This window comes from Sorex araneus, chromosome 6 (assembly GCF_027595985.1).
Source record: "Sorex araneus isolate mSorAra2 chromosome 6, mSorAra2.pri, whole genome shotgun sequence".
Lineage (NCBI taxonomy): Eukaryota > Metazoa > Chordata > Mammalia > Eulipotyphla > Soricidae > Sorex > Sorex araneus.
This window is the reverse complement of record NC_073307.1, coordinates 95,330,578-95,347,289: the sequence shown is the minus strand read 5'-3', so window position 1 is coordinate 95,347,289 and position 16,712 is coordinate 95,330,578. Positions and strand designations below refer to the sequence as shown.

At 66.0% G+C, this 16,712-nt stretch overlaps 1 protein-coding gene across 2 annotated transcripts; it reads left to right on the top strand.

The window, feature by feature from the left end:
* Nucleotides 1–259: 259 nt before the first annotated feature.
* Nucleotides 260–12,679, top strand: CBX7 (chromobox 7). Of its 2 annotated transcripts, none has more exons than XM_004610517.2 (6): nucleotides 260–547; nucleotides 2,573–2,616; nucleotides 7,389–7,454; nucleotides 7,960–8,026; nucleotides 9,975–10,047; nucleotides 10,176–12,679. In XM_004610517.2, exons 1-6 carry the CDS (start codon nucleotides 479–481, stop codon nucleotides 10,337–10,339), a joined length of 483 nt encoding a protein of 160 aa, XP_004610574.1. In that variant the 5' UTR covers nucleotides 260–478; the 3' UTR covers nucleotides 10,340–12,679. The 2 variants fall into 2 exon arrangements, with proteins under 2 accessions (XP_004610574.1, XP_054997141.1); XM_055141166.1 differs by having other exon boundaries at nucleotides 261–547; nucleotides 9,690–10,047; nucleotides 10,176–12,678.
* The last annotated feature ends 4,033 nt before the right edge of the window (nucleotides 12,680–16,712 follow it).

The following is a 16,712-nucleotide window of genomic DNA, read 5'->3' as shown; positions in this document are numbered from 1 at the left end:
CCAGGGCGCTGCGGGGTCCTCCTCGGCCCAAGCTGGGCCGCGCCGTTTCCGGCCGCTCCGAGTCGCACCCGGGGTTTTCGGAAACGCGTCGGGATGGGAAAAGATCCCCGCGCCCGCGCGCCAAATAAGTCCCGCGGGCGGGGGCGCGCGCAGGGGCGGGGCCTCGCGGGGCGGGGCCTCGCGGGGGCGTGGCTTCCGCAGGCGCCGGCCGAGCCCCCGCCCCGCCCCGCCCCGCGCGCGCGCGCGCGCTCGCCGGCCCGCGCCGAGGAAAACGTTGCGCAGGTTCAAATATGGAACGTCGGCGGCGTGAGGGAGCGCGAGGGGGTGTGCGCGCGTGCGCGTGCGCGTGCGCGCCCGGCCGAGGGTGACGGGGACCCCGCCGGCCCGAGCATCGCGCGCCGCAGCCGCGACCCCGCAGCTCCGCCCCCGGCCCGGCCCGGCCCGGCCCGGCCCCGGGCCCGCTCGCCCGCCGCCCCGCATGGAGCTGTCAGCCATCGGCGAGCAGGTGTTCGCCGTGGAGAGCATCCGGAAGAAGCGCGTGCGGAAGGTGAGGCTGCCCGGGGGCGGGTCCCGGGACCCCTGGGGGGGGGCCCTTCGGGTCCCCCGCACCTCCCAGTCCCCCCGGGGGGAGAGCGGCAAAGTCGAGCGGGGTCGGGGCCGGGGGAGTCCCGGCCATCCCGCGCTGCCTGGGCCCTTCTCCCTGGCCGGTGCCTCAGTTTCCCCTGCCACCTGGTAGGGCGAGTGGAAGAAAAGTTGTCGCCCCGGGATGCTTGAGGGGTACGAGCGCCCGTCAGGCCTGGAGGTTCGGGGCGGGCTGCGGGAGCCCCGATCGCCGTCCTTCCTCCGCCTTCCCTCACTCGGAGCCCGGGGAGGCCGGGGCCAGGCGGAGGAGGAGCGGGCTCCTTGCGGCGTGCCCGCGCGTCCGAGCTGGGTCTCGAACTCGAGTCGGGACGCTTGGTACCAAGTCCTTTAAAGTTGGAGGCGGAGCTTTGCAACGCCGGCCGCCCGCCGCGGAAGCATTCCCGCTGGATTTTTTTTGACCTTTCCGTTCCCTGCTGCACCCCCACCTCCGTGTTTCTCTCTCTCCCCCTCTCTCTCTCCCCCACTCACAGCGCACACCCCCCTGCCCCCCCACCGCAGCGCCCTGCCCCGCCCCGGCCGGCGCCGCGAAGCCGCCTACTGCGCCCGGGCATCCTCGACACTCCTCCCCCCTGCGCTGGGCAAACAGGCGTCCTGCAGTGCACGGAGGCGTCGGTCCTGCCCGCCCGGCCCGCGCGCCCCGCGCACCCCGGCGGCCGTGCACGCGTCCCGGGCGCACGTTCGCAGCAGTGGGCTCGCCCCGGTCCGGAGCCTGGGGGCGGGGTGGGGAAAGTCCTTCGGGGAAAGTTCCTCCAGAACCTCCTTAACCCGGATCTCCGCTCCGCAGCCCCTTCCCAGGTCCTTGGAGCGGGGCTGGGGGACCCCTCCGAGGTCCCCTCCTCCCTTTCCCCCGGGAGGAGCCCGGCCAGGGAAGTGACCTGCTCAAGGTCACACAGCCAGCTGGCAGTGGAGGTAGCGCAGGAGCTCGTGCTTGGCCGGTGGCCAGCTCATCTTTGAGACGAAACTCAGCCCTGGCCGCCGATGCCCAAGGGAACGGCAGCCCGGGCCGGAGCTCACCCCTCCACGCAGCCTCCTCCGCCGCTGCCCCTTGCCCCCAGGTGGGCTCCGGGGGTTATTTTCCTCCTTCATGCCCGAGCTTCCCCCTGCGGTGGAGCTGGCTGGGATTAGCCGCTTCCCAAAACGGAGGGTCGTTGGGTAAGTTGCTCGCCTCGGGCGCCGCGTTCCTCATCCGTCCACCCCGGCGCTGCCGTGCTCAGCCCACGCGGGCCTTCCTTGCCTCTGGAGCTGGCTTTCCAGCAGAGCAGACACCAGTGAGGAAATACACGTGGGTTCCTTCCAAGGAGGGGGCCCCCGCGCTCTGCAGGGAGAACAGACTTGGCCTTCGGTTGCCATGTGGAGTTGATTCACCCCTGAGACCAGGGTGGCCTGGAACTTGTGACGGTGGCCGGGAGGGAAGAATCTGGCTGACTGCTAACAGAGACACTGTGCTGTCCTCCTCGGCAGCCCTCCCTGGGGTCCTGCCAGCATCTTTCAAGTTGGGACTCCTCGAGTCCCTGGCTGTCCTCTCTGGGCCAAGGCAGGACCTCTCAGCGGGGAGGGGAGAGCAGGTGCGGGGTTTGCTGAGGCCAGGGGGACACCCCAGGAGGAGCTTGGGGGGCGGGGACGCTTTTTCTGATCTTAAGAGCAAAGAGTCTTCTTTGCTCTGGAACTTGGGCACTGGCTGTCTGGCCATCCACACGTCCACGTGGCCTCAGTTTCCCCACTGGGGCATAAGTGCCGAGCTCCCAAAGAGTGGGGGGCCAGATGCATTTCTGCATTCCGGGTGGGTGGGGGCTCTGCAGTGGTCAGGCAGCAGCCCAGGTGTGAGGGTCCCTGGCGTGGGGGGAGACCTGGCCTCGAGGTCCCGGGCCGCACTGGGGGACATCCCGGCTGGGAGGGTCGGCTGTCTCATGCGCCTCTTCTCTCTCCCCAGGGTAAAGTCGAGTACCTGGTGAAGTGGAAAGGATGGCCCCCCAAGTAAGGCTCGTGTTCGTGTGTCTGTCTGTCTGTCTGTCTGTCCTCTGTCTTGCCGCTCTCCTCGTCCAAGGCCAGGGACCACCACAAAATCCGCCTCGTGGTGCCCTTCTCCACTGCCAGCCGAGGGGTCTGGAGCCCCTGAGGTCAAGGTCGGCCCAGCTGCTCGCCGTAGCAGCCCCCCACTTCTCTTCGAGGCTCCCGTGCTCCCCGGACGGCCGGGACTCCCCCCGCCAGCTGCAGCGAGGATTGGGGTGTGTGGCGCCAGGCACGACAGGTTTAGCCAGTGGAGCCCGAATCTGGGGTGCCGGGGTACTCGGACAGCCTGGGGCCACCTTACCTGTCCACACAGCCCGCAGAGGCCCGCGCAGGAGCGGAGGAGACCGTTGCCAACATGGCAAGTGGAGGCAGAACGGGGACGTCCCATTTCTCTGGGAGCTCCTCGGTGCCACCTGCAGCGGCCCGTTTGGGGGGCGGGCGGCTGGGCCTGGGACCTCTCCTAGGTGCTCCACCTTTTCTCCCGACACCCAATCAGGAAGCTCGCCACCAGCCAATCAGCTCCCAGCAGGGGCTGCGGGGAGGGCGGGAGAGCTTGGGGCTTCCCCATTGGCCGGCGGGGGCCCCGCCCCCTCGCCCTGCTGTCCTGGCACCAGGTGCAGGGACCCGAGGCCCAGACGCCCTGTTTCTCTCCAAGGGGCGTCTGCTGGGCTCTTGCCGGGGGGCTGGCCTGGTGCTGGGTCCCGGAGCACGCGGGGAGCGGGGTCGGGCGAGTGAGAACCCAGGTGCACGCGCATGCGCGCTCAGCCTCCGCATCTCGCCTTGCCAAACTGGTTCCGTAGTCCTGGCCAGCTCTCCCCTCCTCGTGTGGGGTGCAGGGACTGGGCACCCCGCGGGCCTCCCGGTGATTGGACCTGGTCGCTGGCCAGCCTGGTGATACACGTGTTTACCCCTGCTGACCTCCGGACGCCCCAAGGCCGGAAGCGGAACCTGGGCACCGGACTGGCCGCCTGGGGGAAGGGCAGCAAAGGGAACCGCGCAGGGGGCTGCGAGGGGACTGACGCCCCCGGGTGCGACCCCTCTTTGGCTCCTGAAGGTGTCCATGGGAGTGGGCCCCGCTGGGGCTGCGTGGCGTGGATCTGTGGGCCCAGGAACTGCTCTGCTCCCTGTTTCTGCTGCCCTTGCCCTAGGCCTGCCCCCAGGGGCCAGGGAGGTCTCCTTTACCCGCTAACGCCTCTGCGTCCCCTCACTTGGATCTTGAGGCCCCGGCTTGCCTGCCTAGTTGGTAACTGTGAACTCACATGGGGGGCTCTGCCTGGCCCCCCTGAGAATGAGGGACATTGTCCCCACGCTGTTGTGTGGCCACGGGGTGGGGCCAGGGAGGACCTTAGTCCCCTCTTGTTTCAAGTGGGGCCCTGGAGGCCTGGAACGGGAAGGGCCGTGGGAGACTATGGCTGCCTCCTTCATGCCGCCCACCGTGCCCCTGTGAGAGGCAGGTCAGCGCCACCTCACATGGGGGTGTGGGTGGAGGAAGGAGGAGGAAGGGCGGGGACTCTTCTAGCCCATGGGGCTGCATTTCCCCATCTGTAAGGGGGTGAGAGGGGGCAGCCTGGGGTGCCCTTCAGCCCAGGAAGCTCTGCTAGTGGGAACAGTGGCCCTGGCTGGGCTTCCGGTCAGCGCACACTTTCTCCGACACCCCCCCTTGTCTTCTGGAAGGTTCTTGAAATGGCTTGAGGTGGAGGGAGGGGTTGCGAACCATCAGCTACAAATGTATTTTTTGTTTGGGGACACATCTGGCGCTGCTCAGGGTTATTTCTGGCTCCGCACTCAGGAACCACTCCTGGCCATGCTAGGAAACCAGGTGGGATGCCAGGGACCGAACCAAGGTTGCCATCAGCTACACATGCGATGCTCTGGGCTGCAGCGGTCCTCAGGTAGCCCCTAATCACAGCTGCTGCCCAGGACTGCCCTTGGGAACCTCTTTCCTTCCCTTCCTGCTTATGAAGTCCATCTGTGTTTGGGGGGGGGGTGGCACTGTGGAGCCTCAGTGACCACAGCCCATCTTCCCACAAGCAGTTCTTTGCTTTCTGGCAGCCATTTATCTTCCCGGACTGGGAAGGGCAGCAGTGAGAAGCCCTTGCCCAGAGATCCAGAGCTAGGGGACCTGAACTGCTGCCAGCCAGGGCCAGGACATGGGAGGTCAGTAACAGACCGTTATTAGGTAAAGGTCCCATCGAAAGAGCTTTTATGCCAGGATCATGCCCTCCCAATGCCAGGATCATGCCCTCCCATTACAGGATCATGCCCTCCCATGCCAGGATCATGCCCTCCCATGCCAGGATCATGCCCTCCCATGCCAGGATCATGCCGGCTGTGCTGGGGAGGAAGCCATTCTTCCACCCTTCATCTGGGGGCTGAAAAATAATTAAACTGGCACCGGAGAGATTAGCAAGAGAAAGGGAAATTTTAATTACTTGTGCGTGGGGGAGGGGAGCAGAGACTAGGAATTTAAACCCTCTAGTCATTCCTGTGAGGTTCTGCCATCTAGAAAGGGACAATACACGTAGGAGGGAAACCCCACAAAGAACTTTGCAATTAAAAGAAAAAGGAATTTTGCAGGATTCATCTACATATGCATGAAAGTACTTTGCAAGCCCCAGGTGGGGAGGGGAGGGGTGGCCGGGTAGGCTGTAAAGCTGTCTTCCACCTCCTGGGCCCAGCACACTTCCTGTTTGGGGGAGGGCAGAGAATCCTGCAAAAACATTCTGGGAGCTTTTCTCCTAATCAGCACGCCGCCGAGCGCGTCTTGTGGCTGTCTTTGTTCCCAGCTGTGGGACGCGCCGGGGCTTCGCTGAACCGACGTTCTGTAGTTCTTTAGTCCTGTCAGCTGTGTAAGCCTGAGCAGAGCCCGCGGCCTCCCTGCGCCGCCGTTTCCCCGAGCCTCAGCCTCACTAGTATTGCTGTTGGTCACCCAAGGATCAGAGAAGGGTCCAAAGCTGAAGCCCGGGACAGACTTCCGGCTTGGGTAGTGGCCGCAGAGCCCGGGGACTGGGCCCTCGCAACTTCTTCCCCTTCCCTGATAAGGGTGTAGAAATGAGAAGCATTGACCACGCAGATCTCTCGCTTTCCCGGTCCTAACAGCTCAGCGTCACCCTTTCCAGCCAGGAAGACGGTGGGGACGGTTAGATGACCCCACCTCTCGGAGGGGCTAGCGGGCCCCGGCGGTGGGGTCACCGGGAGGCTGCACTTGCAGCAGAGGCATGTTTTTGCGTTTCTAAGTAGGAGTGCGGTGCGCGCAGGCACGCGCGGGCGCGGTGCGGGGTCAGCGGGCAGCCAACGCGGGAGCCCGGCTGTTTACCAGGGCGCGGGGGCGGGGCGGCCGGTCACGTGGCCGTGTTTACCTCGCGCCGGCCCCGCCCCCGCCCCCTATTGGTTGGCCGGGGACGCTGCGCCTGCGCCTCCGCCTCCTGCGTGCGCGTGCACGCGCGCCGGCCGCGGGGCGGGGCGGGGCCGCCGGCGCCGCAGACCCCGCCCCCCGGAAGTCCCGGGTTTTCCCAGTCCGTGGGGGTCAGGGGGCGCCGCGCCCGTGCCCTGCCAGGGCCCTACTGTGGCCGCTGGCTTCCAGCTCTGCGCGGAGGCGCCGGTGGCCTCCACTTTAGGGGGACGGGAGGGACAGGGAGACTGAGTCTCTTATGCAATGCCCCCCACCTCTCCCCTGCGAGCAATGATGGAGTGGGGGCGTTGACCCCTCCCTTTTATAGCTCAATCCCTGTGATCCAAGGCCAGTGCCACTCCTGGCGCCAGGATGGCCTGCACCGTGGTGGCCAGTAAGGGATTAGAAAGTAGATGTTGACCCAGATCTCCCCCAAGCCCCATTTCAGTCATTCACTTTCCCTTGCTGGTTCAAGATGATTGCCCCCAGGACCTCAGTTTCCTCATCTGTGGAACGGGATGTTCTGAAGGATGTTTGCGTTCACCACCGTGGTTAGAAGACAGGTTCGGACAGGGATTTTCAGGAACCCCCTGGCCCCTCCCATACCTGCTTACCCAGCTGGGCTGTGTGCAGCCTGGGACAGAATCCTAGATCATCACTTTGCTTGTGTTTGTACCTTGCCTTGAAAACACACACACATACTTAGGGATTTGTGTGTCTGTAGGACATCATGTGTCTGTAGATATTTACTTATGCATCTGTAGGATATTATGTATTTGTAATTAGGTGTATAGACAAATATTAACACTTTAAAGTCAAAGGATTGGGGGCTGGAGCAATAGCACAGCAGGGAGGGCGTTTGCCTTGCACGCAGCCAACCCGGGTTCGATTCCCAGCATCCCATAGGGTCCCCTGAGTACCACTCAGGAGTGATTCCTGAGTGAGTGCAGAGCCAGGAGTAACCCCTGTGCATCACCGGGTGTGACCCAAAAAAGAAACAAACAAACAAACAAAAAAAGCAGAAAGAATGCTCCCTGGCTGCGGTGTGCCCGGACCCGCAAGCACCCGGGGTCACACGGGCCTGGAGCCGGCATTGGAGTGCGGGGGTCAGACCCTGCCAGGCCTCACTGGGGACACCAGAGGAGGGAGGAGACGCTGGCGTGTGCCCGCCCTGCCCTGGCCCAGGCACCTCATGCTCAGAGGTGGCCACGGGTGGGGGGGGGCGTGACCCCTGTTCAGTGTGGAAATTCTGGAGGCCCCCCTAGAATGCCTGGGGTCCTCTACCAGTCCGCAGGAGGGGCTTAGGGGGCAGTGCAGGTGCTCAGACACCCCCGTCTCTCCCCAGGTACAGCACGTGGGAGCCGGAAGAGCACATCCTGGACCCCCGCCTGGTCCTGGCCTACGAGGAGAAGTAAGGGCCCCGGCCACGGGCATGGGGGCTGGGCATGGCGGTGGGCAGCGAGGCCAGTGCTGGTGAGATCGGCCACCCCCGGTCCCCGGGCACCCCAGGGTGCCCCATGGGTGCGGCCCGTTCCCGGGAGAAGGTGCCCCTTGAGGCCCAGGGCGCCCTCTGGGGGCTCTGAGGGAAGCTGTGGGGATGGGCAGCAGATAGGGTGGGACTTGGGGCCCCAGTTTCCTTTCTGGCCCTGCCGTGGGACTTGGTGCCATGTCCGGCATGGTGGCGGCGGCCTGGCGGGAGCCTGTCCTCTCCTGGGGCCTCAGGTGGCAGAGTCCGCTGGGTCCCTGGGACCCATGGACGTGGTGCCTCAGTCTCCTCGTCGGGGCAGTTGGGGCCTGAGGGAGGGGTCCTGAGAGCCAGGGGGTCAGCCCAGGCTGCAGAGGGCCGGCTGGATGCCTCTTTTCCGCCTAAGTGTCACCGGTGTCCCCTTTTCTCCTGCCGTCTGCTCTGCACCCAGGGAAGAGAAAGACCGAGCGTCGGGGTATCGGAAGAGAGGCCCGAAACCCAAGCGGATCCTGCTGCAGGTAACAGGCCGGCTTCGGGGGTACCCCCCACAGCCCCCCCACAGCCCAGCTCCCCTCCCTGCCCGCCTCGAACGGGGCTCCCCCAGCACACTGCAGGGGGCCCCGGGTTCTGAAAGCTCAGAATCTTCTGAACTAGGGAGGTGAAGAGACACGCAGAACTCCCCCCACAGGAGTCTGTACCACCGAAGCCCCCTGGAGACCATAAGGCCAGGACTGGGGGAGCGTGGGGGGGCTGGGCGCCCGGGACCCCAGAATCCAAGGAGTGAGTTGGGACTCTGGAGCCAGCCCCAGGGCCCCTACCTATAGGTCTTGCTTCCTGCTGCCGTCCAGGGTGGACTCGGGGCTCAGTGACCCCTCCCCCAGTCGCTCCGTTCCTGGGGGCGCTTGGCTGCCGGGGCTGTCGGCACTAAGAAGGGGGTGACGGGCCCTGAGGTTTGCAGCTGCTCTCCAGCCGTGCTGAGTGTCACTCTTGTCCCCGGGATGTGCCGGCTGAGGGGGCCCGTCCCCAGGGTCACTGTGGCACAGCCGGTGTCTGAAGACACCACGCTGAGTCGGGGGGTGCCCAGGGCCGGAGCCCCAAGAGCTTTGCCAGATCCTGGGCAGGACCCTTCCTGTGGGTGTGGGCGCAGGGTCCCAGGTGGGTCAGGGGCCCCGCCCCGGGCTCCACTCCAGAAGACGGGTGCTACTTATCTGTCGCAGGCTGGGACTCAGCCTTTGGAGGGCCAAGGGTGCCCGCTAGGTGCCCCAGGTCGTGGCCAGAGTGGAGTCCAGAACTGACGGCCCCGGGGCTAGTAGCCAGGAAAGCCCAGTGGCTCCCAGACCTGACCATCCGCGTCAGCCGCCCGCACTCGTGATTCCGGCACCGCAATATTGGGGCCCCCAGGACACCCCCGGGACTCAAAGCAGGGAGCGGGGAGGCATTAGCTCTGGGGGCCGGGCTGCCCCACACCCCTAAGCCTCAGGGCTGGTTCCTGGATCTGATCACCCCAGAGGCAACAAAACCCTCCCCCAAGGGACAGGCCAGCCTTGGACCACACGCATGGGGGGGGCGCTCAGGGTCCCCTCTGGCTCGGCTTGGTGGGGCGCCTTAGAACACTCAGGGGACCAGAGGCCAGGGCTGGAGCCGCCCCTGCAGGCCAAGCCTCACCCCAGTGTGACCAGCGCTTCCGGCCTGTTCAGCCGAGTGAGCGGGACCTGGGCAGGGCGGTCCAGGCTTGGTCGGTGCCCCTAAGCTGGGGGGGTCGGACTGTGGCCTGCAGGGCGGCGTGGGGGGCCAGTGACCCCAGGGCACAGCCTTGGCTCACAGTGGGTGCCGGGGGACCTTCCGACGCGGAGACTTAGTAGCCAGGTCCGTTTTCTCTTTTTTTTTTTTTTGTTTCTGGTTTTTTGATCACATCCTGCAGTGCCCAGAGCGCCCTTCTGCCTCTTCACTGGGGCGGGTGGGAGGGAATCGGGGGCCGGAACCCCGGTGGGCTGCGTGCCCGACCCCTCTTCCCCGGGCCCAGGCCGGTCAGTTTCCAGTGCGTGTCCGCCGCGGCCAGGCGCGGGGTGGGCGGCGGCGGCGGCGGGGTGGCCGGGCGGCGTTGGCGGCGTTGGCGGGCGGGCGGCCAGCGGCCAGCGGCAGGCGGCCGGGCTGACCCCGCGCCCCGGCTTGCCCCCGCAGCGGCTGTACAGTATGGACCTGCGCAGCTCCCGCCAGGCCGCGGGCTCGGAGAAGCTCTGCTTCTCGCTCGCGCGCCCGCCCGGCAGCGGGAGCCCCGAGGGGGTGGTCCAGGCGGGGGCGGCGCCCGAGCTGGTGGACAAGGGCCCCTTGGTGCCCGCCCTGCCCTTCCCGCTCCGCCACAAGCCGCGCAAGGCCCGCAAGCACCTGCGGCTGTCACGCAAGAAGTTCGCGCCGCGCGCGCCCGCGCCGGAGGGTCGCAGCCATCCACCGCAGCTCTTCCTGCAGGAGCCCCCGGCGCCGGACGGGCTGCAGGCGGCCAGCGAGTGGGAGCCTGCAGCGCAGCCCCCCGCGGACGAGGGTAAGGCGGGCCCGGGCCGGGGCGGGCCCCGGGGTGGGGTTGGGTGGGGGGGGTGCATGCGCCCCGCGCCCGCGCCCACCGCCCCCTCTGTCTCTCGCCCTCCCCTCCCCCCACCATCCGGGCCGCAGCCGACGCAGACCTGGCCGAGGGGCCCCCGCCCTGGACACCCGCGCTCCCCCCGAGTGAGGTGACCGTCACCGACATCACCGCCAACTCCGTCACCGTCACCTTCCGCGAGGCCCAGGCCGCCGAGGGCTTCTTCCGGGACCGCGGAGGCGGCGGGAAATGCTGAGCCCCGTTTTTTTTTTGTTTGTTTGTTTTTTGGTTTTCTTATTTTTTTTTTTAACCTTTCCTGAACTGTCTGCTTTGGGGCTGGGAGGGGGGGACTTCGGACACGGGAGGGGATGGGGGCGGTGGAATTACCTTATTTAAGACCCTGGGGACGAGCGGAGAGGGGGAGCCCCCGTCCCCTCGTGCACCCCGTCCGCCCCTTCGTGAGTGACGTTTACAGAGTGGCCTGGGCTGGGCATCTGCCACTCGGGGTGTCAGAGGGGCAGCGCGGGGTCAGGGTCGCCACCGCTGGGCCTGGGCTCGCAGAGCCTGGGGAGACCCACCCCCTCTCCCCACAGCCCGGCCCTTCTAGTTGCTTCTCCCTTCGCCTCCGTTTCTGGGCTGCCTTGCCCACTCCTGCTGGGCAGTCTGGCGCTGCCCCGAAAGGACAGCCGTGACCCAGGCAGGAGTGGGCTGGGGTCAGCCGGGCGCCCGCACCCACCACGCCCGACTCCGCCCGAGCCTCCCACGCGCCCTGATGAGCGTCAGCGCAAGGGCGCGCCTCGGGCACCCCGCTCGCCTACTCCGTCCTGGGCTGGGGCTCCGTGCACACGTGTGTGCCTGTGAGCCTTCTGGCCTGCCAAGGCGCCCTGGCAGGTGTGTCCGGGTGTGCCCTGCAGGTGCGCTCCCAGATGTGCCCCAAGGTGTGCCCCGCAGGTGTGCCTGGCATCACTCCTTCCTTCCTCCCCAGGGTCTCTGTTCTCAGGTGACTTCAGCCCCCCCTCCCGCCCTCTAGGGCCCCCAGAGTGGCTGTGGACCGGAGGGGCCGCGCTCAGGGCTCACGCGACTCCTGTCCCCGCCCCTGGTTCCCGGGAACCGCAGCCTGCCGGGCAGGACCCTCTCTCTGGTTTGCACACCTGCCCGTGGACTCCCCCCGCTGTCGCTGGAGGGAGAAGGCCTGGGGGGGGACACCGGGCCGCAGATCACATGGGGTGGCGCTGTGTGGGAGCGGGTGAGCTCTGCCTCTCCCACTGCAGCGGCCTGAGGAAGAGTGGACGACCCCCCCCCCCGCACCCCCTCACGTCCCAAACCAAAGACAGCCTGCACCCTGTTTCTGCTCGGGTGTACCGCTGGCTAGATCCCCCCTCCCTGCCCCCCTCCCCTCTTCCCTAGCTGTCCAGGTCAATTCAGCGCTTCCATTAGGGATGGACACCCCAGCCAGGGGTGTACCTGGGGGGAGGGGCCCACCTGTCCGCATGGGGCCCCAGGGAAGGGTGGGGGCCCTCCAGGATTCGGGCTGCTCACAGAGGCCTGGGGCTTTGGGCCCTGCCCTGTTCCTGGGACCCTGCTGTGGGGGTTGCAGGTCGCTGGGGGGCACGGCTCATTCCCGGTGGGTGCAGCAGCCCCTCAGGCCCCCACAGCCCCGGGCCCTGGAGCTGCTCCGAGTAAAGGGCTGTGAGGGTCTTTCCTGCCCAGGGTGGGGGCCGGGGACCCTGGGCCAGCATCCCCGGGGTGGGGGTGCCACAGATCCCCCACCCCACAGCACCCCAAAAGGCCAGTACCCTTGGGGGGGCTTTAGAGTGGCCAGCCCCCCTCCCTCCCCCAGCCCCCACCCGATTTGAATGTAGAGGGACCGGTTGGTACTTGGGTCGGTACTTGCTGGGAAGGGGTGAGAAGGTTCTCGGGCCCAGCGCCCTGGCCCCTGGCCCCTGGCCGAGCTGGGGACCGCGGCCCCTGCTGCCAACTTCCTCTTCCCGCCGGGAGGGGGCGCTGCGCCGGGTCGGCGCCGCGGGCCGGTGGGCGCGTCCTTTGCACAGAAGAGCGTCAGCTTCGTCCAGACGAAATGAATGTAGGGGGCGGGCGGGCGGGCGGGCCGGCGAGCGGGCTGGTGCGGAGCGCGGGTTTATTTTTGTACTGATATTGGTAAGAGACTGTATAGCATCTATTTATTTAGATGATTTATCGGCAAATGGGCAACATTATTAAAAAAAATACCATTAAAGATAATTTTAAACAAGCTCGTGGGAGCGCAGCCGTTCCTTCCTGGGGCTGGAGCGATAGCACAGCGGGTAGGGCGTTTGCCTTGCACGCGGCCGACCCGGGTTCGAATCCCAGCATCCCATAGGGTCCCCTGAGCATCGCCGGGTGTGACCCAAAAAGCAAAAAAAAAAAAAAAAAAAGACTACAACAGGGCTGGGGCCGGAGCAATAGCATGGCAGGGAGAGCGTCTGCCTTGCACGCAGCCATCCTGAGTTCAATCCCCGGCATTCCATAGGGTCCCCTAGACACCACCAGGAGGAGTTCCTGGGTGCAGAGCCAGGAGTAACCCCTGAGCATCGCTGGATGTGGCCCTTCCCCCCAAAAAAAATAAAGATAATTTTAAACAAGCTCATGGGCGCGCAGCCCTTCCTTCCTGCGGCCGGGGCAGCCGTGCCCCCGCGTGCAAGGCGCTGGCCTGGAGCCGGGCCAGGGAACACGTGGTTTTCTGCACCCCCCCCCCCCCCCCGAGTTCAGCGACTGTGGTTCGGGCGGCGGGAACTGGGAGCCATCCAGGTTGTGGGGCTCACAGACCTGGGTCCTGGGACGGGGACCCCAAAAGGCAGAGCTGCTGGGAGGGCCCACGCGGTGCCACACGGGCAGCAGCGCTGGACCGAGCCGACCCCTGGCCCCTGGATGAAGGGGGCGGAGCAGGGCTTCCGCTCACGCATTGGGGGAGGAGCACTGGGGGGCGGATGCCTTGTACGTGGCTGACTGGGGGGCGGTCAGCCCTTGGAACTGCATGTGGCCTCCCAGCCTGGCCAGGAGTGACCCCTGAATGCCTCCTGGGGAGCCCCTTACAGAGGGGTGGCGCCCACTTGGGGACTCCTGGCCAGGGTCACTGAGCCCCCCAAACTGGCTACAGCAAACCTCACGGGATGCACACCCCCCCCAATCAAGGGTCCAAGTGGGGCTGTGCTTTGCCACCCCGGATGCTCAGTCTCTGGGTTTCTGGGCCCATCCCTGGTGGGGATCTCAGCACCCAGTTCCGGGAAGCCCCCAGCCCCCTCTGACTGGTCCCCCGCCCCTCCCATGGCTCCTGGATGTTGTCTCAGGGCTGGGCTTGAGGGAGGCAATCAGGTGGCTGAGAAGGGCCCATCATGCCTCCCAAGCCAATGCCCCTTCCTGGATTTCCAGAACATTCTAGAAAGCCTCAGGAGCTTCTCTGCAGAGGAGCATCCTACCCCCATCACTCTCCGAGCTGTCCCTCCCACTCCCTCCTGGGCCTGTTCCTCCACATCAGATTCTCACCCAGCCGCTCTGAGGATCCCTCTTCTGGAACATTCTCTGAGGAGCTCCACAACTGCACACGCACACACCCCTGATTCTGACTGCTCCCAGGCCTTTTCGCCGCCCACCCTGGTCACCCCTCTGCGCACTGCCCTAGGCTCACCTGTGCATGGTGGACGGATGGGGTGCTGAGAGAAGCGAGGGGCCATGCAACTGAAGGGCCCACACTTCCGTCTGGAGTCACTGTCTGGGGGCTTGGGGGTGCAGGAGGGTGCGGGCAGGCTGGTGCTCTCGTGCCCTGGTTCCATGCACACCTGGGTTGGATCCCCGGCATCCCAGATGGTCCCCTGAGCACTGCCAGGGATAATCCTGGAGTGCAGAGCCAGGAGTCACCCCTGAGCATCAGGAGTCACCAGGGGTGGCTCAAAAAGCAAAAAACAAAACAAAACAAAAAGCCAAACCTGGGATGGCCGCACTGACTGCAAAGCCAACAGCGTTCACACAAAAGGAGGCAATTAATGGGGCTGGAGCGATAGCACAGCAGGTGGGGCGTTTGCCTTGCACGCGGCCAAACCAGGTTCGATTCCCAGCATCCCATAGGGTCTCCCGAGCACCGCCAGGAGTAATTCCTGAGTTCAGAGCCAGGAGTAACCCCTGAGCATCGCTGGGTGTGACCCAAAATGAAAAAAAAAAAAAAAAGGAGGCAATTAAGCCAGGGAAGACCTTGCCTGCTGCTCTGTGGACCCTGGTCACTGCCCTGGGGATAACAGGTGCTGGAGGTAGGCGGCCCCAGGCGGGCACCCCGGGTGGAGAGAAGGGGCTGGGACACGCGTCCTGAGCATGGCCCCTTTCTGACTTCATCATCAAGGAACCTCTCTGGACAGAGCCATCTCGGGGTCAGGGGCTCTTGCGGTGGGGAATGGGTCCCTGCGCTGACCAGGAGGGGGCCTTGGCATCCCACCCACCTGTGGTCTTTGCACCCGATTGATTTCACAGTTTTGTCAGACCTGCAACCCCCTTCTCCCCTCCGGGAGTCAGCTCAGGAAGAGAGCTAGCCTCATCCCTGCAGGGGGTCCAGAGGGGGGCCCTCCTGCAGCCCCAGGCTGGCTCCAGCAGAGGGCGCTGCAGCCTGGCGTCGCTCTGGGCTGGCACTCCCCCCGCCTTCCCCGGAGGGTGGGTCTCATCTGCAGTCCCTTCTCAGGACGTCTGTCCCAGGGAGCCGCAGGAGTGACAAATGGGGGGTCTCAGGCACAGCTGAGCCTGGGACAGAGGTCCAGCCAGTACCCCGGGGAGGGACAAAGGGAAACCTCCCCTGACCCCCCCTCCCCCCCGACAGTCTCGCTCGGCCCCACGCCGAGGCCCCCTGCCCTTCCCAGGGGCATGTCTGTGCCTCTGCCTGTTTCCAGGCCCTGACGCCAGCCCCCTCCAGGGAAATGCAGGGGTCTCGGCAGGGGCTCCGGGCTGAGGCGGGATCCACAGTGGAGGAGGAAGCCCCCTCCTGACCACTGAGGCTGGCCCCAAGCAAGCACAGCACCCCGTGTCCCGGACCCCCATCCGCCCAGGCCCCCCGTGTCCCCAGATCCACCTGGGGGCCACTCTCCCCGGACACCCCGTCGTCTCCCCAGGCAGGCTGGTCCCTGCTCCTCGCAGGGGACCTTCCCCCTTAACGCCCCTCGGCCCAGTGCCTCCGTCCCCAAGTTCCCAACCCTAGCCCCCAGGTCGGCTCTGGGGGGAATGCCTCACTCCCGGCCTGGCACGAGATGGGGTGACACAGCCATAGTGGGGAGCAGGGCAGGAACCCGTTCTGGTCTCCACCTGGCTCCAGATGGGGGCCCTGGTCTGGGGATGCTGGAACCTTCTCTGGGTCATATTTTCTCACTGTGCAGACAAGAGGGGTTCAGTGTGTGTGTGTGTGTGTGTGTGTGATATGTATGTGTGTGTGCCCGTGCTGTGTGTGTGCTATGTGTTCGTGATGTATGTGTGCCACATATGTGTGTGTGCCGTGTATTGTGTGTGCTACATGTGTGGTGTGTGTGGGTGCCCCATGTGTGTGTGCTACATGTGTATGTGTATGCCGTGTGTATGTGTATGTGTGTGCCCTGTGTGTATATGTATGTGTGCACCCCATGTGTGTGTATGTGTGTGTGTGTCCTGTGTATGTGTATGTGTGTGCCCCGTGTGTGCGTGTGTGTGAACATGAGAACCGCGCAGCTTTCTGGGGTGCCCCTGGGGTCTGGCTGAGGTGGTCTGCGTGCAGGTCGGGAACAGAGGGGACTTGGCCGGTGGGGTCAGCGGGTCCGGCCCCGGCTCCCGAGAAGCCCCAGGAGGTTCCTGTCACAGGAGTCAGCTGGGGGGGTGCCGCTGGGGGCAGCCCTGGGGCTTGGGTCCCTTTGGGTCTGCGCGGGGCAGGGCGGGACTTAACTGTCCGGTCCGGGCGCGGGTCACAGGCTGCGTCACCCCAGAGACTCTCGCCTGGGCTGGGGCGGGGCGGGGTGTGCAGAGGGCGCCCAAACGCCTGTGCCCCGGGAGGACGGGGCGCCCGCCCGCTCCTCTGCAGCCAATCGCGGGGCGCCCTCTGCTCCCCGCTTTTTCTCGGGGCCGGTCTGCTGGGCCGGGCTGGGTGCAGGGGGCGGGGCCCGTGGGAAGAGGCGGCGGGAAAGGGGGTGCGGCCTTGGCCCGCGCGGGAAGTTCAATCTCTGTTCAAGGCTTTCCTGAACCGGGCCGCACCCCGCTCGCTCCAGCAGGTACTGCTGCCTGCCCCGGGCCCCCGCACCCCGCACCCCGCGCCCCGCACCCCGCACCTCCCGGGCGCCGCTGCTTCTCTCCCTCTCCTTGCAGGACCCGCTTCCCTCCGGGGACTTGGTTCCTTCTGGAGACACCCTCCCTTTAGCCGCTGAGTGCCCCTTCCTGCCCACCCCACCCAACCCCCCCCTGCCCGCGGATCCCCTGCCCCTCAATCGGGCGGGGTGTGGGCGGGGACCCCCCCTCTCCCGCTGCATCTGGGGACCTGCCCCTGCTCCATCTGCCTGGAATTTGACGGAAGGGGGTGCAGGACCGAGGGAGGAAGAGATGGGGAGACGGGCCCCCGTTCACGGAGGACTCTGGCTGGTCCTGACGTGGCTGTCACC

Excerpts from the sequence above, each read along its gene's own strand:
- CBX7 (XM_055141166.1), top strand. The coding sequence starts at position 479 with ATGGAGCTGTCAGCCATCGGCGAGCAGGTGTTCGCCGTGGAGAGCATC. Across the intron at positions 548-2,572 it reads GGAAGAAGCGCGTGCGGAAG|GGTAAAGTCGAGTACCTGGT; the intron begins GTGAGGCTGCCC and ends CTCTCTCCCCAG. Across the intron at positions 7,455-7,959 it reads GTCCTGGCCTACGAGGAGAA|GGAAGAGAAAGACCGAGCGT; the intron begins GTAAGGGCCCCG and ends CTCTGCACCCAG.